Source organism: Castor canadensis, chromosome 1, assembly GCF_047511655.1.
Source record: "Castor canadensis chromosome 1, mCasCan1.hap1v2, whole genome shotgun sequence".
NCBI lineage: Eukaryota > Metazoa > Chordata > Mammalia > Rodentia > Castoridae > Castor > Castor canadensis.
This window is the reverse complement of record NC_133386.1, coordinates 36,144,170-36,169,709: the sequence shown is the minus strand read 5'-3', so window position 1 is coordinate 36,169,709 and position 25,540 is coordinate 36,144,170. Positions and strand designations below refer to the sequence as shown.

Below are 25,540 nucleotides of genomic sequence, written 5' to 3'. Positions count from 1 at the left end.
AAGTTCTATCAGAAGTTCATAAAGTATGTGGCTAAGTTATAGGAGAGGTTATGTTGGGATATATTTTAGACTGTCACTCAATGTCCTTCTTCTTGGGCCTCCCCAGTAATTGTTTACTGCAGGTCCTATATCAGCTTCTTGTCCTGGTAAAGCTGATGTTAAATTACATGCAGAATCAAAAGTTAGAGAAAGACTTTGACAAAAGTTTCATTCAAAGTTTACCACTTATTCTGGTATTTACTAACTCTTTCTGTTGAATAATTGTATTTTATGTTATTTACAATTTCCATGCCATGTTTCACATCCAAAAGATAAGGCAAGTCAATTAAAAGGTAGGACACAAAGGCAGCAACTATTCAGCACAAAGCATGAGAACCTGTCTGAAAAATAACCTAAAGCAAAAAGGGATAGAAGCATTGCTCACGTGGTAGAGTGCTTGCCTAATAAGCATGAGACCCTGAGTTCAAACCCAGTACTGCCAAGAAAAAGAAAAAAAGGAAATGTGATTGAAGAGACTGATGATGGAGTACTCAGCCCTACAGAGATATTCAGACATCTTGAACTGCCTGGCATTTTCATGTTGGCATCAGAATGGTTGAAAAGCTTATGGAAAACATGCAATTTGCTGTGTAATCCAGGTTGCTTGTAAACCATTTGATCACCCAAACCTTCAAATATGAACTGCACCCTAATGACTGCTCTGTGTTTCTGAAAGAATTATAACTCTCATTCCTGAAGACATACTAATCAATGTATAGTAGATATGTACAACAATGTCTATCATAATACTTAATAAAAATAAATGTAGAAGCACCAGTTGCTGTGGAGAAATCATAAAGAAAATTATAAAAATGATTTTAAAAATCTGTACTAATGATAATATTAAGTCACAAACTAGAACATTTTGTAAAGATTGAAGCATAAATATCACTAGCAGGTACTTCCAGACTTATAGAGCCTTAGAGCCAGAAAGAGCCTCTGAAATCATCCAGCTAACCTTCTCATTTTACAGCAGAGAGAGACAAAGCTCTGATGCTAAGTCATCTGCTCAAGGTCACAAAACCACTCACTAGCAACACCAAGAATAGAATTCAGGTCTTCTCACTCCTGGTGGAGTGCCTTAAAGTTTAAAATTCCAAGCAGTTTAAGGGAAGGGAACTAAAGAGGTACCCTAAACTTAACATAAATAAGAATGAATTTACTTTTTCAAGTCATTCTCTTTTTCTGATCTTTTTCACCTCCTAAGAGTGAGTCAACACTAAGAGTGCTGACTTTGAGAAGAGAGTGAAAGATTGATTTCTGTCTTTGTTAAATTTTAAATTCAGTTTTATTCTATGTCCAAATGAAGGAAATGATACTCTATCTTTCAAGGTTGACATAAGAGTCAGACAAGGCGAGTATTTATTTTGAGGACTATTAAGGGAGGTTTGTTTCCTTAGCTAATATAAATTTGGTTCAAAACACAAAGACAAAAGCATTGTGACTGAGCAGTTGAAAAACAAAATCTGAAGATAAACACAGCAGTGTGGGCTTTAGCATGACTGTAGTGCATAGTCTACAGTTTCCTGTCTATTGCATGATCCCGGAGTATCACAAAGCAGTTACTCATTTAATTTCTTTATGCTATGACAATGCTGGCTGTTATAAGACTCTGACTTCTTGCTTATATGGTTTTTAGTTTATTCTTCTTTACCATTTCAATATATTTAACAGTAAAAGGGACACTGTGTTTCTAGCTTCATTAGAAAGGAGATGAAAAAGATCAGAAAAAGAGACTGACTTTTGAAAAAGTAACTATTCTTACAATAGTTTAGAAACTATTATAGGTAACATGCTTTAAGTAATCATTCCTTTTAGAATAATGTCTGCCCTTTGTAATTTTTAAAATACTTTACGATGGGCTGGTGATGTGGCTCAAGTGATAGAGTGCCTGCCTGGCAGGCATGAGGTCCTGAGTTCAAACCTCAGGACCACCAAAAAAAAATCATTTAGCAGAACACTTCAATCTTAAAATTATTATCAATTTCTAAGGAGACTCTTGGAAAATTCAATTAACATTCCATTTAACAAACAATTGCGAGTAGCAGCTCTGTGGTAGATTGGAGCATGAGGATTTGAACAAGAATAAGACAAATCTTCATACTCATAATGCTTGGTCAACTTGAAGATACTCTGAAATATGATCTATAGCATGACTGCTCATATCCTGAGTAGCCTAGTACCTTGAAATAAATTTATAAGCAAGTTTGGAGAGATTCTCCGGTAGTGTCCATAGCATTCCACCAATGGGACCACAGTTTGTGTTTATTTAGCCCTAGCTCACACTGCAATCACTCAGAGATTTATATTTAAAATAAATAGGAAGCTGGAACTTCCTCTCACTTTTTGAATTAGACCATATAGTGGTGAGTTCTAGGCTTTTGAATTTCTTCTGTGAAATCTGCTCCTATATCCTCTGAGTCCTAGAATAGAATACTTGCAACCATGTGTTAATAAAATAAATATAATTTTGATACTTTCAAGGCTCTGTTTTTGGGTATAAAATCAGGAGGAATATACCCAGAATATTTATTATCCTTAGAAGTGACAGATTTAGATTATTATGTTTCAGCTAATGCACTATTTTCCCAGTGCTGGATGTTTTTCCTTAGAATCATGGGATGCTGGCTCCTTCTTCTATTCTGAGGACTGGTGACATGTCAACAGATATTTTAGCCAAGTAGATCTGTCATGGGGATTATGTATAGACATTTCCAGATGACAGAAATATTCAAAAGAAACAGTTCTGAACAATCTTTTCTTTTAAGTTATGGGTCCAAATTCTGAACAAAACAATAACATATTTGAGAAATGTGGGTTATTTAAAACTAGAGACAGTCCTTGCTTATAGTTTTCAAAATTGTTTTTAGCATCTCATTATTATTTACAGATTCATGACTTGGGGCATGTTGATAATGCTGACAATAAAATCAAATAATAAAGGGACTGTTCTAGGGTTATCTCTTCATTTAGTGACTGTTAAAAAGCCCTGAGAATGCTAGTCTACCACAAGAGGGCCACCCTGAGTCACTACTCTGTTAGAAAGTTCCAGCAGTAACTCATGGTTGAGAGAGGCCATTTAGTAAATATGATGTAAAAGACACAGGAATTAATCGATAGCCTCCTAGAGTTACTAGCCCTCCTATATCTTCTACCAGAAATGTTAGAATTATCCTGACTGGGTGATAGCATTATATTTCCAATAATTTGCCTCTAAATGCCAGCAATAGAAAAAAGAACAACGAGCAAGCACACAGAAAGGACTGAAGGAACAAGCCAATGTAAGTAGATTTTGATGGAAGCTTGGGAAATTATCTGCTTTATTTATAGGGAGTGGAGAAAGGAAGGGAAGATCCAAATGACAGCAGAGTGAGAGATAGATTTCAAGCACATGGTGCTCTGGTGAAAAGAATTGTGGCATCATTTGTGAGAAGGCTACAATAAAGAATCTGGAGATGGGGGTACAGAGAGAGAGACCCAAGTCATACTTCAGTGTGGTCTATAGTTTCACTCTTATCAGAGGACTTCTACAGAGTCACTCAGACCCATTCTTCATGGTCAAGTTCTCTCAGTAAGGCCACATGAACCTATAAATATAATGCCTTGATGAGATGTTTACCCACAAATGTCTCAAAAATTCATAAAATAAAGGGAGATAGAACAGCAAGTACAAAATGGTGTTATCATGTAGAGAAATACACAAGTGTGGGAAGAAAATAACAGGTACTTAGTATATCCCCCAAAGTACCTGACCCCTTACACTGTTTTTGGTTTTGATGCTATTGATATTTCTGCACAATAAATTTCTAGAACCTTGCTTTTTCTTATCCAATTACTTTCAATCTACCCTACTATTTTATGTCTACTCATTTTCCAAAAATAGCAATTTCAAACAAATAGCCACCTGAGAGTCAACTGCATTCCTTCTAAAGTGAGGAGTATGATCAGAGACATGAGTTAACTCTCTTGGAGAGTTTTCTCATGTCAAGATTTGTGAGGCACAGAAAAGGAGGGAGGATCCTCACTTTCTTTCAACTACCTCCTCTGGCTGCTTCACTGTGGCTTCTTCCACTAGATGGAGTCTTAATTATTATTAGAGTATATGTTAAGGCCCTCCATGCAGTGCCTCCAGAGCCTCAGTAGACACACAATCCCTTTCAGGTGAAGGTACTCAGATTCTTAGGAGTCACTTAAATTCCAGAACAAATTAATTTTAGCAATATGTCATGTTGAAGCTCCCTTCTGAACTTCTAAGTGAGTGATCCAGTTCAACATATGTTCTATTTTAAAAGTCCAACCATTTTTTCTTTCCAAGAATTAATGATAGATTCATAAGAGATGACACAGAATGTGGAGAAACTACAGATATTCATGAAAATTGAAGGGAATTATAGGCTATACATTAAATTGAGTTTTTTGGACTCAGAAATAAGACTAGATAAAGACTAATAAGACTATACAACTTTTTTTAAGTTATTAAATTCCCCTCTCTCACTGAATCACTTAAGGCAACCGATGGACTCGATTGCTTCTTTCACTCTCTTAATGTTCAAATGCATAGGTCAAGGCAGAAGCTTTTCACATGAACTAAAAGTGTTGACTTTAAAGGAGGTATATCATATTGGACAACTTTACAAAGGAATGGTGTTTCCTGGCCTTCAATAATTACTCATGCTTCTTGTTCATTAACACATTACATAAGCAGCTCCACCCTAAGCGTTCATAGGAGATTACAGAACAAAAACATGCAAAGCACTTTGTTTTTAGAGTCAATAATTTCTAAAGCTCCATCTATGAAGAATGTGGGATATAAAGGTCATCAAACAGTCAAGTAATTGCAGAATTTCTGAATAATTCAGGGTGATTTATAACTTTGTTAGAGACTAGATAGTCTAGGCCTTTCTGAAAGGTTCTAGTTATTAAGTTGGTATAGCATTCCTCTTCAGTATTAATATTTATTTTGATACAAGATTAAAATCATTTTAAATTATTTAATTTATCTAAAATGCATCTAAAATGTGCCATTAAATTGAGAGCAAAAACTGCTTAGACATTTAAAAAAAATTCTAGTATGTAAGTTAGTAAAATTACATGTCTATTTTTGAGGACTGAACAATTGCTAAAAATCACTATTATATAGTCTTACAGTAAATTTTAGGAAGTCATGAGAGCTTGCAACTTTATTTCCAGATGCTGAATTTCGGTAGTACCTTTTTTTGAAAAATAGCTACAAGGAAATACATACCATGATGAACTAAAAATCCTTTATAAGTGTAACAATGAAACTGAATAATCCAGATTAAAACAGATAAAAGGTTACTAAACATAAAAACCTGAGACATATGAAAAGACTGGGCTCTTCAGCACAACAAGCCTGGCTTAATAGTGGGAAGTGCAAGGTGGAGATTTTGGGGGTGTCTCCTTATTTCTAAAGAGGTAAGTATTTCATTTGTAGCTGATAGTCACTCTTTCTTCAAGTGGCCTGTAATAGGATTCCACTCAGATGGTATTACTGGAAGTATCTAAAAAATTATCCACATCTTTTCTAGACCAGCCACAGGTTAGAACTGCCAGTAAATACAGAAAACAGAGAAGAGAAAGCATGGAAGGAAAGGAACTTGTTAAGTTACATGGAAGAACCTTTAGAGTTTCTATGACTTTGCACACTTTCAGGATGGTCAACCTGAAAAACACCTACCACTACATTTCCCTCTGCCGTGCTCCGACTGTAAAGTATTCTTACTTCATATGCGTTTCTGAAAGTCCACAAACAGGCTGCTGAAACTATCAGGACAGATTCATGAAATGTGTTTCATGAGAACATGTATGTAATCACTTCACCTGCTAAAAACTAGATCAAAATTACAAACAGAATCAAAACTAGTTTCCACTAGACTTGATTGTCTTATGACAAAGGTTTAAGTTATGTCTTCATGCATACTGTTTTGAATTATACTAAATGCTATTACTTTAATAAAAAGTTAATTGCATTCAATTAGGACATTTGACCCAAAGCATGACTTTACCAGAGGAGACTGGCTGTAGTCCATGAGAATGTAGCTATAAACACTGCATGGATATCTGGAGTTAAGGCTAAGCTACCAAGTTGGCATTCTAAACTTTGCTGGCAGCTGATGAAATAACCATATTCCACTCTATCGTACAAATTGAAGTGAAGACCGGGGAATGCAGGCCAGTACACATTCCAGGCTGTGTACTGAATTTTCCCTTGTTTTATGAGTTTCAGTCATTTATGTTTAAAAATAAGCAACTGAATTCCTTTTATCTTTAATCTAAGCAAAATTAACCAAGACATACCTTCATATGCCCAAGAATATGCCTTGGAAGGGAATTTTTCACAATTCAGATTTGCTTTTTGTGAGTTTTTCCAGTGTAATATTTAAAAAACACAGCTTCAAAGGTGCACAAAGAAAATTCCTTGTCCCAATAGTCGGAGGTTTTTGCTTTCTTGATGAACAAAGAAGTATGGGTGTTCTTTTTTTCTTTTTTCAGAATTAGCTTAATACAACAAAAACAATGCAAACAACAGGATCTAAGGGGAAAGGAAGAAGATGCTAGGAACTTTCCTTCAGAGGTTTGGAGCATCATCTTTGTTAACTTCTCTTCTCAAGTGAAAGTTTTGTGGTATAAGAGAGATGTACTCTAGACACTGAGTACCCACAGAACGGCCTGAAATAATGGAGAAGTTAGCCAGGGAAACAGTCACTTTGTGCCTGTTGGCAGTTTACTGAGACTACATTCCACTCACAGGTCTCTAGCTTGTTCCTATACATCACAGTAGAAGGGAGGTGTATGGGTGTGTGTGTGTGTGTGTGTGTGTGTGTGTGTGTGTGTGTGCAAAACTGGGAGACTAAGTAGTGAGTACAGCACAGTTGGAAATACCTTTCTTATGATTCAACAGAGGAATCCCAAATAACCCAAAGTCTGTTAGTAGCAGTCAAGTCAGTCCTGTTTCAGCCTATTTTCCCATCCCCTGTATCTTACAAGAGTTCTATATATATATTAAGGGCCTGGATGGGGATTAAGATTCTCATGAAATTCTTCTAAAAAATCAATGACTTAGGAATTCAGAGGTAAAATGAATACTTCTGTTGCCAGGATAACCACAGTTGACAAAAGGAGATCTAAAGAAAAGCTAGTGTTTTAGTTTGCCCAGATACCCTCTACGCCTTACTCAGGTCACAGGTCATCAATGAGGTATTTGCACCACTCCTCTACATATTCACAGTGTTTTTCATGAATGCCTTGGGATGTTATTATAATAGCATATAAGATAATCTTGAGGCTCTAATTCAGCATGCACATGTGCCTAAATCTGAGTGTACCTATTCATCTTGGTTCATTCTGTTACATTTTATTATTCCCATTTGTCTTTTCTGATTTTGTTGGTTCTGAGAATTTGCATTAGTGAAAGGAGAGTTTTCTAACAACACCAGCAGTGTGTTAACAGAACTGCTTTGTCATTAGAGGTCTTGTTAGAAAGGCTGCATGACTATTAAGTGGAAATGCTCTATAGAAGATTCAGACATGCATCAAGTGACTGGAACATTAAGGTCTATTATAACCTAGACAACTGATGATCATATCTTTTGCATCTCATAGTTTACTGCAACTTTGGTAAGGATATATAGAATGCATATACATAATTTGGATAAATCAAATATCTAAAGCAGTAGTTCTGAGGAGTTTAAAAAAATAGAAATGCCTAGATCCATATATTAAGTTTCAATTAGTATGGGGTAAGATCCCAATTCTTACCCCAAGAACTCTGATGTGCAGCCAAGGTTGAAAACTACTGATCTACATATTTAGTTCTTCATTCTTCTTGTCATGTTAAGGAAAGCTAACGTCCTGAAGCCAATTTCTTAGGGCCACATGGGATAGTGAATAAGCATGGTTCTTCTAAAGTGAACAAGTGCATTATATACCATGTTTCTCCATAGAGACACTATCAGAAATTTGGGCAGTAAAATTACTTGTGTATAAAATTACAGGGAGCCTGTGGTTCTGACTTCTTCCCTCTAAAACTCCCCTTAAGTACTTCTCAGTCATTGTGACAATTTGTAGTACTTCTATACATTTCCAGATGCTCCCTAAGTAGCTGAGAATCACTGCTTGGCTGGGGTTTTTTGGTTCCAAATGCCATAGACATTTCAGATAAATTTCAGGTCCTCAAACATTTACTTTCAGTTCCTTTGAGATGGTGACATAGAAATTTATCAAAAGTCTAACCAATTTTGATCAGATAGAATTTATCTCATCTCATTCTTTTGCATCATGAAGTTCTACCTAAACCTTAATCTTTTGAATTTCTAAAATGAAAAGCCAGATGTGGCTGGAGATGTAACTCAATGATAACATGCTTGCCTGCAATGTACAAGGCCATGGATCTGATCCCCAGTACTGTAAAACAAATAGCAAAAGTGGGACCATATATTGCTAGATTCTAACTGCTGGTTAACTCCTCAATATAGGCCTGTCTTCCTTACATCAAAAACCCCAAAATGCAGATAAAAAAAAAAAATCCCACAAACCTAGACAAATACTTTGGAGAATAAGAGTAGTTATTTTAAATTAAACTTTTCAACAATTATAAATTTTTAAAAGATTAACACTCAAAGAGACATGGATCTGTAGGGGCATGAGGCCATAAATAATAGTTCTTTGTATGCTTAATTCCTGGATTCAAAATGCCATTACCAGTACCAACTTTTGTGGCTTTTCTACAAATTATTATTTTTGCTGAGGCCAAGATACTTCACTGTTATCACAAATTTTCACATCCACTAATTAATCTGTGAGTATGTACAAGTATATGACTTCAAACAGTCCTGCAATTTCTGAATCTTGGGCACTGGTGCATTCTACTTTTCTCATAGGTAGCTGGGTAAACAACCAATGAGCTACAGCATAGGGTCTTTGGGTGCAAAGAGTTTATCCAGGCCATTTTAGGTATGAGACGATAGGTGGGGGAGCAACTCCCACTGGAACAGTGCTTCTGGCCTTGGATTATGATTTAATAAAATTCTAGAGACTGTATTGTATTTTCTGCTGGAGATATTTCACATAGCATATTTGTAGTATATTTCCTGCTCTAAAGGAAACAACCAGCTGAGTTAGGCATATAGGATTACACATATAATAAGAAAATGAAGAAATAGCTAGTTTGGTGGGAAGCTTGCAAATAAGATGGAAATAATTATTCTCCCAATGAATTAAAGCCTAACTCACTCTCCTATTTCCAAATACATCTCTGCAGGCAGAACATGTAGCCTCTGAACACATTACTTAGTTTCTATAAGGGTCACATTTCATTTAAGCACCATACTTTTTATATTTATTGGATATTAAAATTATCTTGTTGGTCTGATCCAAGTAACAATGTGCTTGCTTTCTAAAGCTATATAATTTACAACAAAGATACTTTATAAAAATCTCTGTCTAGATTTATAAAGCAAAGGTACGTTTTGAATCCACATGATTTTTGAAAATGTGACCAGTATATAATGTCCAGCTTTGAAGAATCAACTACTAAGGAATAATTATGGGATTTAGTCTATTATTATAGCCAGTTTGGCAAAAATTTATTAAGAAGAATACAAATAAAGATGTAAAAGAAAGAAGCAAAAATAAAGATGATTTATACCAAAAGAAAGTCACGCTCTCCTACCTGAAAGATTTTCGTGCTCAGGCTTCTTACTGAATTTGGTAGTGGTAAGATGAGTTTGTGTCTTTTTACAGAAATAAGCAGTCTTCAGTGTTTTTACAGCATTGGTTACTACAGAAATTATACTTCTTTTATGTCTTGTCTTGAAGGGTGAACAAAATAAAACAAACTGAAAACACTACAATGAATGGTAAATGATGAAAGATTTACAGTACAAAAAACAGTGTAAAAAGGAAGACAAGCTTAAATATTGTTGTGTAAGAAAGTGATGAAAATAATACAAGAATGAGAATAAGTAAAATGATAGGCTGGAACATCTGGGAAATAAATGCAAAGACAAAGAGAAGAGTTAATTAATAATCATTTTTAAAACTCTTGTTATCAGTTAATCTAACCATTTAAATTAAAATAAATAATACTCCCTTAAAGTTATATTGACAAAATCTGAAAGTCTATCACATAGTCCTTTTCTCAATCTGATTTCTGTTTTTTCCCCTGAAGGTATAATTGAAATACCACATGCTCACAGTATTTGAAAATCTGAAAAAAGGAAACTAAAAGCTAATTAATATAATGAATAGAAAAATTAAATTTCAAAATCCAAAAGGTTTGCAAAGCAAAGCAAAGCAACATGCAAGACAAATAAGCGATAGGGTTGCCATTTTGCTAGTTCTGATTTAAAAAGGCAGTTAATCTCATGTCATGCTTCTGTGCATAAGCTGATTTTTCAATAGGAAAGTCTTGCATGTCTTGCAAGCCATGCATGCTGTAGTACTTCAGTGGGTTCTCCACTGGGTACAGGACACTAGGCTTGCCACAGGGTGTCTTTTGTTTCATAAAATATCTTTCATACGGTTAACTTTGAAAAAATGCCTTGATCTTTCTGAGGCCACCATACCTGGCCAAAGCAGCTCAGTCCAATTCATCCAGTGTGCCTCTACAAGTCAGGATGGAGGAAAAATGCTGGCTTTCCCTGTTCTGGAATAGTTATTACTATTTCTTTGAATTAGTGTTGCCTTAAGCTATGGTTTAACATTCTCACTAGTCCTGACTTTCTCCATTATAGAGCTGACAGTGATAATCCTCTAGGAATAATGAATACCATTACTTCAATTTATGGTAAAGGGAGTCTTGCATCTGGTTCCTTTGGTGGGGCTGTGGGCACAAGATCATTTTACCAGTTTCTACATTTATTGGTAGCTATAAATCATTCATGTTTTTCAGCAATTTTTAAGAAATTTTAAACTGAATTTGGATCTTGGCTCAGAAACTTTAAATCAACATGTGAAGACTTCTATCCAGGACCTTTTTGAAGGCCGATCTGTTAGTACACTCATAGTGAAAAATGTTGACATTCTAAACTAATAAAGCATATTAAAAATCCTTTAATCTTTACATAAAAACTGAGGGTGGCAGTGTTAAATTTGTCCTTTAAAGAAAACAGAGGGTTAATAGTTATCAAGTGACTGGGTTACAGAAACCTCAGGCCTCAAGGAGCATATCTTGCAAAAACCAGGTCCCCTGAAGGGCTTTCATCCCAAGCAAGACTCTGAGCTGAGACTTCCCTAAGGTGGGGTGTGGAAGTGGGGATGTGGAGATGCCCCACGGGGGACCGCTGCTCCACGGGCCAGCCTCGCCATCGCCATGGCTCGCAAAAGGCAGAACTGTACCTGACTCACGGATATGGGCTCCTCGGAGCCGCGGTCATCCGCGGACTTGGGCACCTCGAGGCGGTCAATGAAGGTCTGCAGCTCCTTGCGGAAGGCCTTCATCTGTGCGTTGATGCGGTAGAGCAGCTCGTGCTCACGGATGCGGCTGCCGTCGTCCTCCTCATCCATCAGTCCGAACAGGTCTCCGTTGGCCACGTAGATTCGCGCCTCGGTGATGATGGTGCTGGTGTCGGCGATGAGCCTGTCGATAGTCTTGCCCAGGCGTTCGGCCTCCGAGCGGATGTCCTTCATCTGCTGCCTGTCAGAGAAGCTCTTGGGCCAGGGCCCGGGCGCTGGGTAGAAAGAGCGGGTGGGTGTGAGGCAGCGGATATTGCGCACCTCTTCCGAGTCGCTTTCGCCACCGATGGGCCCTTCACGCTTGCGGTGCGGTGGCCGCGAGTCGTCGTCGCTCTCCTTCTTGCCCGCATCACTCTCCGCGTCGCTGTCACGGGGGCTGCCGCGGATGCCCAGGTGCGAGGCCAGGTCGTAGCGCTGCATGTTGGACATGAGCACGCGGTTCTCGTACTGCAGCTGCATGACCTTGCCGCTGAGCTCGTTGATCTGCAGGCGCGCGGCTTTCAGCTCCTCCTGCAGGGCCTCCGTCTTGGCACTGTCATGGTGGCGCGCACTGTCGTGGCCTCCCGACTTGTACTTGTACTTGTTGAGTTCAGCGGTGATGCGTTTGTTCTGCTCCTCCAGGTCGGCCACGTTCCTCCGCAGCAGCTCAGTCTCATCTTCTACCAGCTGCAGGTGCTGCCGCAGCTCAGAAAGGGATTCGCTCTGCTCTCTCATGAGGGGATTGGCCGAACCATTGAAGTCATCGCCCCGCAGGTCGTCCAGTTCCGCCTTCAGGCCTCGGTTCTCCACCTCCAGTTCAACGATTTTCCTGCCCAGGATGTTGGCTTCCTCTTCCACCAACCTCAGCCTTAGCTTGAGCTCGGCCTCCCTGGTGCTGGGAGGGCCCCCGGCTTCTCCTTTGGGTAAAGGACTATCCAAATCTCCATAAAAGGATCTGTACTTCTGTAGCTCGTGCTCGAATCTGTCCTTTTCTTTATCAATTTTGGCCATTTTCTTTCTCATCAAAGCAGCTTCTTCCTTAACGAACTGCAGCTGGCATTTCAGATCTTCATTGTCCTCCTCATTTGGGGAAAAGAGGGAAATGGATAGAAGGTCATTTTTATGGAAATGGAGAAAACAAGCAAGAAAGAACACCTGCAAAAATCATTTCTTTTTCTTCTAGTTAAGACTTTACGGCGCATAGAGAGATGTGGTTGTGTGTTTTCTCCAAATCATTTACATTCTTTGGCCAATTAAAGACTAGGATAATGTGACATCCTGGAAACAAAAAGAAAAAGGATTTGGAAAGAGAAAACCTTTAGTCATCACTATTTGGAGATTATTGTATGTTGTAACTGCACACATTTGGTGGAACAACTGCTCCTTTTGTTTGATTTTATATGGCTTGAATTTACCTAATTGTAGTAAATATTCAGTCTAAGGAACATGTTATTAATGTGAGCTCACTCAAGACACCATAAAGTTCTTTACAAATGTGACCTAATTTAAGATTCAGAGTAAACTTAGAAGCAGGTGTTAAAATTACTGGTTTAATGATGTTCAGTGACTTGTTCAGGATTACACAGCTAACACATGATAGAGAAAAAAGGTGAGATTTGAATTCAGTTCTGCTGGAAACTACTCTACTATCCAGGAAACAATCTTCCGTCCATGGTTATTTGGAGAAGAAATGCTTTAAAGACCACTTAAAGGGAAAAGTTGACACTATGTCCACCCATGGACAAACTGGTACAAATTTCATTTATGTGACCTTAAAAATAGGATGTACTGTCTGAAATGGAGAGAGTCAGTTTGCCTGGTGAAAGAATAATGAAGTGGACTCTAAAGAAGGTCTGCTTGTGAAATCTTATGACAACCTTCAAATTGAAAAAAGACTGAAGGAGAAATGGAAATCTCTTTCTCTGAGAGTTTTTATAGAGATGAATTATTATGTCCAAGAATATATTTCCCAAGGACAATTCCTCAAAATTCTCTTCTAGCTATGTACTTTGGGCCAATTGTGGATTTTGGTTTCTTCACTTTTATTTATTTATTTTTGTCTTTTGTGGAGCTGGGGATAGAATCCAGGGCTTTCAGCATGCTAGGAAAGCGGTGTACTATCCCCACACCTCCTTTTCTACCAAAAAAAAAAAAAAAAAAAGGAGGGGGAATAAAATTCCCTTCTTTACCTAGCCCTCAGAGTCACCCGTGTTTGAGATGCATTCTAGTAAAGAAGTAGGTGAAGGTGAAGAGGAAAATTATTTTCTGCCAAAGATGATTAGTAAATGTGGCCCAGAGCCTTTGAGATGGAAGAAATGGCAAAAGAGGACAGGTCTCCTATCATCCTACCTATTAGTGGGAGTACAAAGGGCTGGAGAGCTGTTGGGTGTGCAAAGCCTGAACATATTCCTTCTCTAATCACATCCTTATATCAGCCCTTTAGGTATGTGATACTTTCCCCCCTTTACAGATAAGAGGGGTTTCTTAACACAGAAGAATACAAGTTAATAAATAACTGAGCACAGTCTGTATGCAGGCCAATTCCAAAACTCATATTTTTTGTACCTCATATGTTGCCTGTAGAACAGAAACACAAAAAAAGAAAAACAGACCTCACAGAAGGCAATGGGGTAAGATTAAAGAAAACAGATGTGTTGGATTGTATCCTTTCCTCTATGTGAAGGTTAGCAGAAAGGAGGACAATACAGAGTAGCATATACAGAGGAGGATAAGGGGATATATCAAAGAAAGTTTTGATGTGAAAATCCATTCCACAGTGCTTCAGAATCTGCCCTGTAAGAGACTGTTGAAACCAAGGTAGTCCAATGTTTAAGACCACATCAGCAGAGGAATCAAGGTAATCCTGACATTCTGAATTTAGGTGTCTCACTGGATTGTACTGCCAATAACAGGGACAAAGAATGAACAAAAGAGAGCAGGTTTAGGATAAAGAATATGAGTTTAGGCCTTTAAAATGCTATCTTTAAAGTACAGTGGAAACATCTAACAACAGGCATGTGGCATCTCAGGCCCAACAAGAACATTCTACCTGGGGGCCTGAAAAGAGCTCAAATCCAGATGGGGACATAGGAATGAGATGCCTTGAGGTGATGGTTGAAGTTATTGCAATAGTTATAGAGGCAACCAAAGATAAGTAAAGGAAGGGAGACAGATAAGAAATGGTCAAAGTTTTGGGTGATGATTCTAAAGTAATATAAACCAGTAATTAGAAACACTTGAACTAGAAAGGTGACCAATAATATCAAATATGCTTTTACACAGGCCAACTTTTATTAGAGAGTATGAGTAGACGAATCTGGGTATCTGGGTAGAGCCACATGTATAGTGGAAATCTTTATTTTCCATTATAAAAAATGTTGGTATGCTGGCATATGCCATAGTTAGAATCCAAATAAAACAGCAGTGGGTGGATTACAAACCACAGTCTGGGGCAGAATATCACTTCCCTGGGCTATGTTAAGCAAACAAAAGTGAGAAGAATCTCTGATTTTTGTGTACACGAGCTCTCCTGCCCAAAAGAATGAAAAAATAGAAATTATTTTAAGACATGGACATATTCTGCAGGTAATGAAGTCCTTATGAGGGAGAAGATGTAGTATCAAGAGGATGAAGGGCATATAAATTATTTTAATTTAAAACTAAATCTTTTCAAGATACAAAGTGTGCTAGCTTTTCCAATGCTGTAAGCCAATATGTCTTGCATCCTTATCTTATAACTTATTATTGGCTACATTGAAGCTGGGCAAGGAGATACTATATATAGTTGTTAAAAAAAGAGAATTATGGAAAGTGCCTAGTTCATAGTAACTGAGCAAATATTTGCTTCTGTTTTTGTAGAAAATTGGTGGCAAGAAAAATCAAAATGCTCTGAGATTTGAAGCAAGTTATGATTTTTGTGTGTGTTAAAGACTGATTCATAAGAAAGTACAAATGATACAAGAGGGAGGAAACAAGGGCAAATGAATGGCTAGTAACATGAGAGCTGAGCCTGACTGACTTAAAAAATGATGGTTAGAGGCTGGGGCCATAACTCACAGTGACAGAGCATCAGTCTGGCAAGCATGAGGCCCTAGTCCTTCTAAAAAAGAAAAAAAAAGAAAAGAAAAGCCATGGTTGGAAGCTAAATTGCATCCTAATCAATTACATATATTAGTCTGTTATGATCTCCATTTTTATAGGTAAGCAAACAGAGTCAGAGAAAGAATAAGTTAAAATATTTCTAAAGTCATATAGCTGGTATTATACCAGAGGTGTCATCCTAGACAATCTGGCCTAAAATTACTGTTTTCAATTGCTACGCCATACCATTTCTCCATAAATAAAGTCACTTGACTATGGAAGAGCATGTTAGGAATAGATCAAAGAAACTGACACAAGTTAACAAAATGAAATAGAAAATTATACGAATAACAATAGGTAAGGCCTTATGAAATTGCCATGATAGGTCCAAATCAATAACAGCATGTTGGCAATTTCTTCTTGTTCAACCTAGAAATGAAGGACATAAGAACATTCATAACTGTGCACAAAGTTTCATGCACTACACACAGATGATTCAAAGCTGATGATTCAAATGCTCTAAGAGAGAACCATTCATCACAAGATTTAAAATATAAAAGGGGATACTTGCAGTAATATAAGCGTGTGGATCAATGGTCTTCCACCTTGACTAAACAGCAGAACCACATTATAATATTATAAAGATGGACCATTGTATGACTAAAATCTCCTATCCAAGGCGGTCACATCAGTCTCTTAGGGTGGTTTTTGAAAAGTGACAGGTTATAACCTCTGAAAATAAATGTCTTGGAAATAACTGCAAGAACTGGCAAAGGCCACAATAGTTCACTTATAATTTCCTAGGAAGTTTGTGCCATGAAATAAAAGCTGGTGGACTACAGGAATCTTGCCTTTTATAAGGTCCCACTGAGAAAGGAATGAAGGCTGTGATCTTGTTTGAAGAAAAGTTCCCACAAGCATGTGAGGCAGGAGTCCTCAGAGCCAGGAACAAAGAATTCATAAATTATAGAACATTACTGAGAGAATAAATAAAGTTTAACACAGTGAGGATGAGAATTGGTTAAATGTTTATTTTTAAAAAATAAACTGCTGATTAAACCTGACTTACAACTTTAGAACAGGATTCATTTGCTCCCTAAACAAGGTAAGGAAGGGGGTAAAGGCAGCAGATGAAATGACTCACGTAAGATATTTAGAGTACGGGGATAATAATATGGCAAAAAACAGAGTGGAAAAGCTTAGTTATAGAGTATATTTGGACTTATAAGGGAATTGGGAAAAAGTTACCAAAAAAGGTATTAGGATCTTGAAACTCTCTGGAATTATAGAAATGTTGAGGTTTATAAATATTCTTATGTAAGTAATCAAAAACAGGTCAGGAAGAGAGAGGAAAAGGAAACTATTGCACATTTTTTATGTTTTAAATAGTTAACTATTTAAATAGTTTAACGTTTTAAATAGTTAACTATTTAAATAGTTTAACTATTTAAATAGTTTCTAATGAGAAATCACCTTGGAGTAATTTTTTTGAAATCTAGATATTAGTACTATAGATTCCAACATACACATTTATAGTCATTTTCTACCCTTAGGCTTTTGGAGAGCAGTAATGTCACTTCTGTCCTAAAAATTTCCTATTCTGTTTTACAATCAACCTTCAGCATCTCTGCTCACCCAGGAAGCAGAACTAGTTATTACTGTGGCTGTGTTTCTAATGTTCTTAACAAACTCATGCTGAGTACATCATTTCAATTTATTTTTATTCCTTTGTTTCCATTCTTTTGCTTCTCTCTTCCATCTACCATCCTTTTGTACAACATTCTTTTATTTACTTCACTGATACTCTAGGAATGGCCATTCTATTGACCTTATTAATTATGAAAGAATGATATTAGCACACTGGATACAATTCTTAAATATAGCAGTACATAAAGTACTAATGACATGCTCTCTGTGCTTAACAATGTAAAAGCAATTACAATAGGGATTTTAGTTCTGAATTATAAGCAACTACACTGAATACTTCATACCACATGTACCTCTAATTACATAATTGATATGCATAACTTGACTGTGCTTTGCATAAATCTGTTTGGCTATTTTATTTCTATTTATAAAAGTAGCTTCTTTTAATGTACATTTAGAGGTGCTTGATGTACTAGCTGAAATTTTATTTCCACATACCTCTGTGGGAGTCTGTTGAGCCTTTTTTTCAGATTTTGGCAAATCTTTGCTTCCTCTTCTTTTCAAGGATAACTGAAACAAAGTATGAATACGTTTAGGTTAGTAAACTGTAATTTTAATTCAATTTTATGTCTTTAAATTTATGTTTATTTCATATGACAAAAAATGAGACAAATAAAAAGAGTTAGTTCAACAATCACAGAGGAAAAATACCCAATATTTAGGTATATTTTATTTTTAAAGTCGATTATACATCATGGTATAACGTAGCTGCAATTTATCTCATTAATTTAAAAAACACAGGAAACCTACTGTGAAAATACAGAAAAATAACTCAGACAAAATGTAGATTAATGACTGAAAATGGTATCTAGTTCACATGAAGGCAAATACATGTTAGCATTCCATGTCTCTAAGGAAAATAAAAAGGAGACTAAGTTATTACTTATAGTTTTGGAGCTAGATTATGGTAAGCTTGTAAATATAAATTTTTAGTGGACTTATGAAGAATTTAAAGAATTTCTTTTTTTTTTTTTACCACACATCAGTGCAAACAAATCCATCTACACCTGTACTGTAATAGGTAGTAGTAGGAGTGTAGTGAAAGGAGAGAACTACTCCATTTGAAGGAAAGGGGGGTAAGGGGAAATACTGAGAACAGCTGCAGACTATTAGTGGTGATACAAGAATGCAGTCTTTTTCAGCAGCAGCTGGGAATCTAGATTGTTATATAAAATATTCTACAGTTTTTTTGGATGGTCCTAATTAAAATTCAAACAAACACTTTATAATTTACTGAATACTAACTAGTGCCAAACTGTTTCATGAACCATGAGTATATAAATCCAATACTTAATTCTATATCTCACATCAAGATAATAAGAATGGTCTCTCTACATAAATATTATCTAAATATATGAATACCTACCATGTACTTGATCTTGAGCTGATGTTCAAAGTTTGATTAAATATTGCAGCTACCATCAAGAGGCTCAAATTAGTCGTGGGAGAGAAACAAATAATTGTAGCACAAGCTGGTAAATGCCATGCTTCAGGTTCTGTGAAGCAGGGACTTTTTTAATGTGGTATTGTCTCCATGAGAATAATTTTTGCTAATTGTGAGGTGGTGGAAAAAAATTTGCTGTACTTTGAGTAATGAGTAAATATAAAATATGAAATTCTAAAGCCAAAAAGAAGAACATGGGTAGAGAATGATAGTAAAAGCTTTCTCAGAAGAGGACTCTTTATGAATTTGCACAGAAATGAAAACTAAACTCTTCACATGCTAATTTCTAACTCACATCCAGTATTAAATGAAGGCATATGTTCAGGCCAGAAGGAGAAAAGATACAGTGTTGCAACTGGTTTTATTCAATACAAAATTGAAACTACAGAGACAAATGAATAGTCCATGTGGTTATTCATGCTGAAATGTTGAGGAACACTGAAACAATGCAAATGCTGAAATGGGGGGAAAAAACATGCATACCTGCCCAACCCCAATGACTTTCCTGCTAATGTCCAGCATCTCCCCCATTCTTCTTCCCAACCATCTTACCTAATGCCCATCCCCCTCCAACTTCCTTTCCCCACCACAGGATGTTTAAAATCCCCAGCCTGTAAGAAAGGCGTGCTCTCGCCCTTCTCAGACTGTTATTCTGATGGCCAGTGGTTGCTCTCATATCTCCTGTCCCTAATAAAGGCCTGCTGCTTATGAAGGTCACAGATTCTTTCTCAGTATGTCTCTCTTTTCAGCTTCTTCACTTTCCTTTCATTTGGTGACAAAACCCAAGAGAGAGTTTCGAGTGGGGTGAATGCCCTTCTTGGGTCACCATGTTTCCATGGTGATCCTCATACAGTCAATGGTGCAACTCCATGGGGGTCTCCGGACTGGGCTTGATGCAGACACACTATGGCTAGGCTAAGAGGTACCTAAGTTCCCGAGAGGGATATGGCCGGTGCCCACATCTATCTCCAAACCACCCGACCTATCTCCAAATCCCTCTCTCTCTTTGCTCCCTCCTCATTATCCTCTATATGACTAATACACTACTATATTTCCTGCTGAGCCTCCCCATCTTACTGACAGTTATTTGGGGCTTAAGACTAGGTGTAACTGCTCCTTCCAATTGGACTTGAGCCCCCAAAAGTATTGTTAGTTGCCCTTCTTCTACTAAATAGCCACATTGCTCTGGAGCCTAACCTTTTGATCATATATATGCTCCTAACTTCCCATTCCTCTGTGATGTCCTGAAGGGCCCTTCACTGATTCCACTCCATAAACTCAACACCAGCTCTGATTTCTACAGGGATGGGTTAGACCTGACCTCTTCATCCAGTACCCCATGGGACCTTGGTGTGTTGGACTCTGGCCATTCTTGCATTTACTATTCCTATTCCTCCCTCTCACTTTCTGGCCATTTGCCCACTGGTGAGTCTGACCCCTGGCTACATAGGTTAGAGGCGTCTGCCTACTGCCCCAGGTTTGTTTTTCTGGTTTTGCAAGTTTTTTCTGGGGGACACCCTAGGAAAAACTTCCTAAGGTGAACTTAGGCCAAAACTTCCTTGGCCAAAAGCAATACCCACTCAAAGATTCCCTCTGACTCACCCCTGTGGTGTCTTTTATACAATCTTACCAAACTGGGCCTAAAAGGTGATCTAAAATGAAAAATCCTCATCTGTCTTTCTATGAAAATTTGACCTCAGTACAAGTTAGATGATTCCTCTAAATGGCCCAAATTTAAAACTTTTGATCCCAATGTCCTCCGAGACCTTAACATCTTTATCAGGAGACTATCTCCAGGCTTTCTTCCACCTCAGATCAAACTGCTAGGGCATATAGGTTTGACTCCAGCTCTCCACTGTCACAACCTGAAAAGCGGTGGACAGCAGCAGCTCTTCCCAGATTCATTCTTGGGCTCTAAATGGAGGCTGGAGTCTTCCTCCCCCATCCTCACTATCTCTCTCCTTTTTTGCCGCTCTCCCACCCTTTCTTCACCAGAGACCATCTTCCATCGCTGGATTTCTACCTAACACCAGCTTTCAAATTTTGGTGAGTTTTCCCCTCCATCTGGGTTTCTTTCTAATCCTGCTGTGCACCATGGAAGCCCTGGCCAGGCAAGAGACTCTCTCCGTCCACCACTGGATGGATTCACCTGCTATTTTCTGGGGACATCTGAAAAATATCCAGCTACACACACTTGTAGCTATCAGTTAACAGTGAGAATGGTCCACCTTCTCATAGGCCTGTCCTCCCGGGTAGGGCCACAGTGGGAATTGCTCACCACCTCTCAATCGCAGTCCAGGTCCCATGGGAATCATCTTGGTTTCAGACCATAGGTGTCACTGGAATTGTCCAACTGGGACTGTCTCAATTTCAAACCCTAAATTTCTAATCCACAAAATGGGTCAAAAATCATCCAACGTCCTAAAGGATGATTTATTGACATGTCTCTTCCAAAACCCTCAGACTCTGAAGCTCACAAAAATCATTCAACCCAAATGGTTAATCTTTTATTGTAAAAATTTTCTACAATGCTATGGCAGATGGCTCATACATCCAGGCTTTCACTTTACTCCACTCAAAACCTTCTCTCTGTGAGTCTAGTCTTGTAATTCCTTACAGATCCTCCTTCTAAATAAAAAAGCCCTCCAAAAACTGTGTCTTCCTTACCAACCAAAGCTACATCACCATTAAAAACCTCCTCCTCTGACTTCAACCCAGCTCTATGTCATCCTTTCCTTTTTTCTCATCTCACATGACATAAATAATACGTAACTTTAAAACTCTTCTCTCTAAACCTGTGTGTTAAGTTCAAAGGAAGCTCTGTAAAAAATGGTTTGCTCTTGAGTGAAGGTACATTGCCTTTAAGGTACTTCCGGGACTAATAATTCCCTTATGGATCCATTTAAATCTTCACTAAGTATTTAATCACCTTTTCACATTTCAGTAGATTTTTATTACTTTCTGCCTTCTATGAAACAAAGATGAGTGACTTATAAGGGTAGAAAAAGTTATAGCAATAATGTCAATTCAAACAGTCCATTTTCTGTAATGATAAAACTGTCTCACTTCCTCTCTTGTCATTCTGCCCCATCTTCATGCACAAAATCTAGAAACCTCTACCTTAGTGTGGTACAATAGATAATCAGGTTTTCATCTTTGTTGGCAAAACTGACACTTCAGATGGTTCTCCAGATAAATACATTTTTTTGAAAACATTTCTTGTCCACTTCTTAATTCTTTGCATTCCTAGCCTTGGCTTATCAAAAAGAGGCTGCTGTTCTTTTTGTCCATGTGAAGGCCAGGAATTACAGTGTTTTGCCAATAATTGTGTTTGTATAACAATTAATAAAATGGGTTGTTTGTATTCTAAAAATAGTTTGGAATTAACTTCCTCAACTGAAATTTGGTCTACTTTTTAATATGTAGTTATCTTTATGTTTTCAACAATTAAAGAGAAGAGCATGCTTAAAATGTTACCAAAAGATATATTATGTATCTAAAAAGTCTCCTATGTTGATAAAATTAAAGAAAGACCCATTTCTATTGTGACTAAATGAAGAAGGAAACTATCGTTACATTAGTATCTAGGATTTTTGTTGAGGATTAAATATATACCACCCACTTTTCTAAGTATTTTACATGTATTCACCCACTAATCTGACTATAGTTTTATGAGTTTCATGGCATTTCTTCAAAGGATAAACTACCTAGCTAGGAAATGTTAGAACCAGCATACAAGTAACCCATTTTCAGAGCTTTTGCTCTGAATGACTATGTTATACTGTGACTCCAAAGGAAGAAAAGTACAATCTAGCACACCAGGTTTTATTATTTCTGACCCTATCTTTCCCTACACTGTCCCATCATGGTTGCATGGGTCTGGGGCACTAGTTCACACATATTACACATATGCAATGAGTCTTTGCATTTTCAACATTGAAAATGTGCTGATGTGGACCCAGTAATAAGCTTGAATGTTAAGTGAACTCTATCAGCTTTTAACTCAAGATCACATGGCTGGCAGTAACTGAGCATCCACTTATATTAAAAGAAAAATTTGCAATTTAGAACTGAAAGGTGAGCTTTTAAAACACTTTATTTAAAACCCAATTTCATTAAAAACCCTTTTCTGGTGTCAAAACACTGGCAAAGGCAGGAGGAAAATACATGGATCAGATCTGTTTTTAGAAGCCCGTTCAAGTCTTTACAAAATGTTGCCTGATCAATCCATTGTGGAATCAAGTTCTGTTGCTGGAGAAAAGCATGGCTCTTACTGTGAACAACAAGGAAAACCACTGGGAGATTTTGTGTAGAACAACAACATGGTGGGTTCACCTGGTATCTGCCTCTCCTTCACCCACATTCTCCTCTGTATCCCAGGATCACGTCACCCTTTCAGAATAAGAGTGAACAATGTGTTCCTGAGCAGAATCTCTGGGCACCCTCACCTTTCTACCTCTGCTGGGTTCTCTGCTGGGTGTCAAGGATGTAACTGAAGAAAAGGAGGATAATATTTAAGGACAAAAGCCCCTCCTTGTGTCCTTCCAAGACCTGGTTGAGACAGAGATCCTGCCTCTTTTAGTTTCCTTCCAGGATTCAGTCAGCTGTCCCTAGACCTCCCTCTCAATGTTGCTTTGAAGTCATAAGTATTTAGAGATTGACTGTGAGTGTGTATGGCACTTCCATGGGGACCACATCAGCACATTTTAGAAGTATTTCTTCTATTTGAACTTAGATTTTTCTTCTTCATTTTCAGGAAGAGGTAATGTACATATTGCCACAGTATCCTCCTGGATGTAAGGTTTTAATTTAAATCAGTTGATTTTGCCCTTAGTTTGAGCAAATCTGGTTTGTTCTTTGGTTTCTGTACTTTTCCTAGGTTAAGTCAGGATTGAAATATAAAGGCAAATATGAAGGAAGCCGTATCTAGAAAATTCTGGAATGTAACTTAAGGATTAGATTTTCCGAGCTTGTATGATAGCTAAGAAGGACAAGATTTAGAAAAGAATGGAGAAAAGAAAAAAAGAAACTCATCATTAATCCATCTACTCCAAGTACCTGAAACCGTTTTACCAGACACTTTTGTCCTTCCTTTATCTCATAAACCCAGGACCCAATCCAGTCTTCTGAGTTATAAAGTGACAAAACTTATCTCCAGTGAATGCTTAAAACACTGAAAAACTATGTTTCTGCTCTAAAAACTGACCAATGCCAAACTGAAATAGCTGATATTAGTTTCTTTATGAATTTTTTTTAAATAAAAGAATCCAATGAATTTTCCTTTATTGGCCCCTTCATCCTTTTCCTACTGTACTAAAGTAGATATCTACAGCAGAGGTCAGACTAACTACAGATTATATGAAATAATTATTGTCAAGGAATATTAATGGGTAAATTCTGTGCTCTACCAATGAAAAACTTTTAAATATTTTCTCCTGTGTGGGAATCAGGCTTATCTTCTCAGAACCAAATGGCTTCTATATAGGGTCTTTTATTTATAAAAGTCATTCTTTGGTGCCAATAATTAGTTTAGAACACCTCTGCTCTTTTCCTAGTGTGTTAGTTGCTAGTAGTGCTTATATGTCTTTAGATTAGAACACACTCTTCATAACTAGTACAGTGAAGCTTAGGTAAGCCAGCAACTTGAAAAGTATAATGTTGAACTCAGAGGTCTTAAAGATCATGGGCTATCAGAGAGCAGAGAAAGAATAGAGGTTTGTGTTATTAATGGGATATGGTTGCTATAGAAACACAAGAAGTAGAACTGAGATGAAACTGTAGTAGTTGGGGGTTGTAAAATCTTTGTGAAGGTGTCCCCCTTAAAAGTCAGGTTCAAGCTCAATAATTGCCTGCCTTCCATTATGTGATTTATTTCATGCAATAAAACATTTCCAAGATCCATAGGGAGAATCAGTCTCTTTATTTTCCAAGCTTCTCTGAGATCCTCAAGGGACTCAAGGCCACTGGTGGGATAGTTTTTTAAATAAGTAGACACTTCTTTTGGAGTAGAGTAGGGGTTCTTAGCAGATCTGCCAAATTACTAATAGAAAACTGATCTTAATGCATGGCCACCTTGCTTTTAAAAAGCAAAGGCACCACAGTAAGTACTTCTTTGAAAGTACTTATATTATTAGTGCCCATACCACTTAGATGGGAATGATGCAAATGCCTAGAAAACTCTACCCAAGAAAATGTATTTAAGACTGGGAGATGTCTCAACTGAGATTTTTAAAATCTGACTCTGAAATAGAAATCACTAAAAATTATCTTATGCCTTAAGACACTTCATCCACAGTAAATGTATGCTTATTAAGCTATGATTGACAGCAAATGCAGACATTTATTTTCCCTTCTAATTTGCTGTTGTTAATGAATTGGGCTTTAAGCATCATTGCATTTAAGCAATAGAAACACATTTAGAAAATTATAACTGGATAGTGTTAGCAGTTCCTCACAAACTTTCTGTACAATGAAGCAAAAAAAAAAAAGCTGTGACCAGCATTTGTAAGTTGAAAGGTTGAGTTCTTCAGTCTTTTCTACAGTGTGTGTCACCCAGCTTCTAACTCATTAATATTGATGTCTGAACATCATTGCTGTGTCTGGTTCAGAATCTTATAAAGAAGTATGCTTGAAGGTGCCATGACAAATTGGCAGGATGCTAAGGGCTGGGTATTACATGAATATTTCAAAATTATTCTTTATGTAATTACACTTTTGAGATATTTAATTATAAAAATTTGTGTCAGAGAAGTCAAAATCTATAAAATGCACTGAAAAGGGAGTAGAAGTAAGATTCTGGGGATAATAGTCTGCTCA

At 37.3% G+C, this 25,540-nt stretch overlaps 2 protein-coding genes across 4 annotated transcripts in view; both read right to left on the bottom strand.

The window, feature by feature from the left end:
* Positions 1-9,869, bottom strand: part of Kiaa0408 (KIAA0408 ortholog) — a 31,036-nt gene extending 21,167 nt beyond the window's left edge. Inside the window, exon 1 of one of the 3 annotated variants that reach the window (XM_074075137.1) lies at positions 9,731-9,869. The gene's annotated coding sequence lies outside the window, so the exon portion shown is untranslated. Of the gene's footprint in view, positions 1-6,357; positions 6,494-9,730 lie in introns of those variants that run through there. The other 2 variants (XM_074075120.1, XM_074075141.1) reach the window with 2 other exon arrangements.
* Positions 9,870-9,907: 38 nt separating this feature from the next.
* Mtcl3 (MTCL family member 3) overlaps positions 9,908-25,540 on the bottom strand; it is a 33,992-nt gene continuing 18,359 nt past the window's right edge. Inside the window, exons 4-6 of the mRNA XM_074075103.1 lie at positions 17,719-17,790; positions 11,398-12,573; positions 9,908-10,044 (exon numbers count right to left, since the gene is read on the bottom strand). Coding sequence (XP_073931204.1) covers positions 9,934-10,044; positions 11,398-12,573; positions 17,719-17,790 — 1,359 coding nt within the window. The 3' untranslated portion in view covers positions 9,908-9,933. The remainder of the gene's footprint in view (positions 10,045-11,397; positions 12,574-17,718; positions 17,791-25,540) is intronic.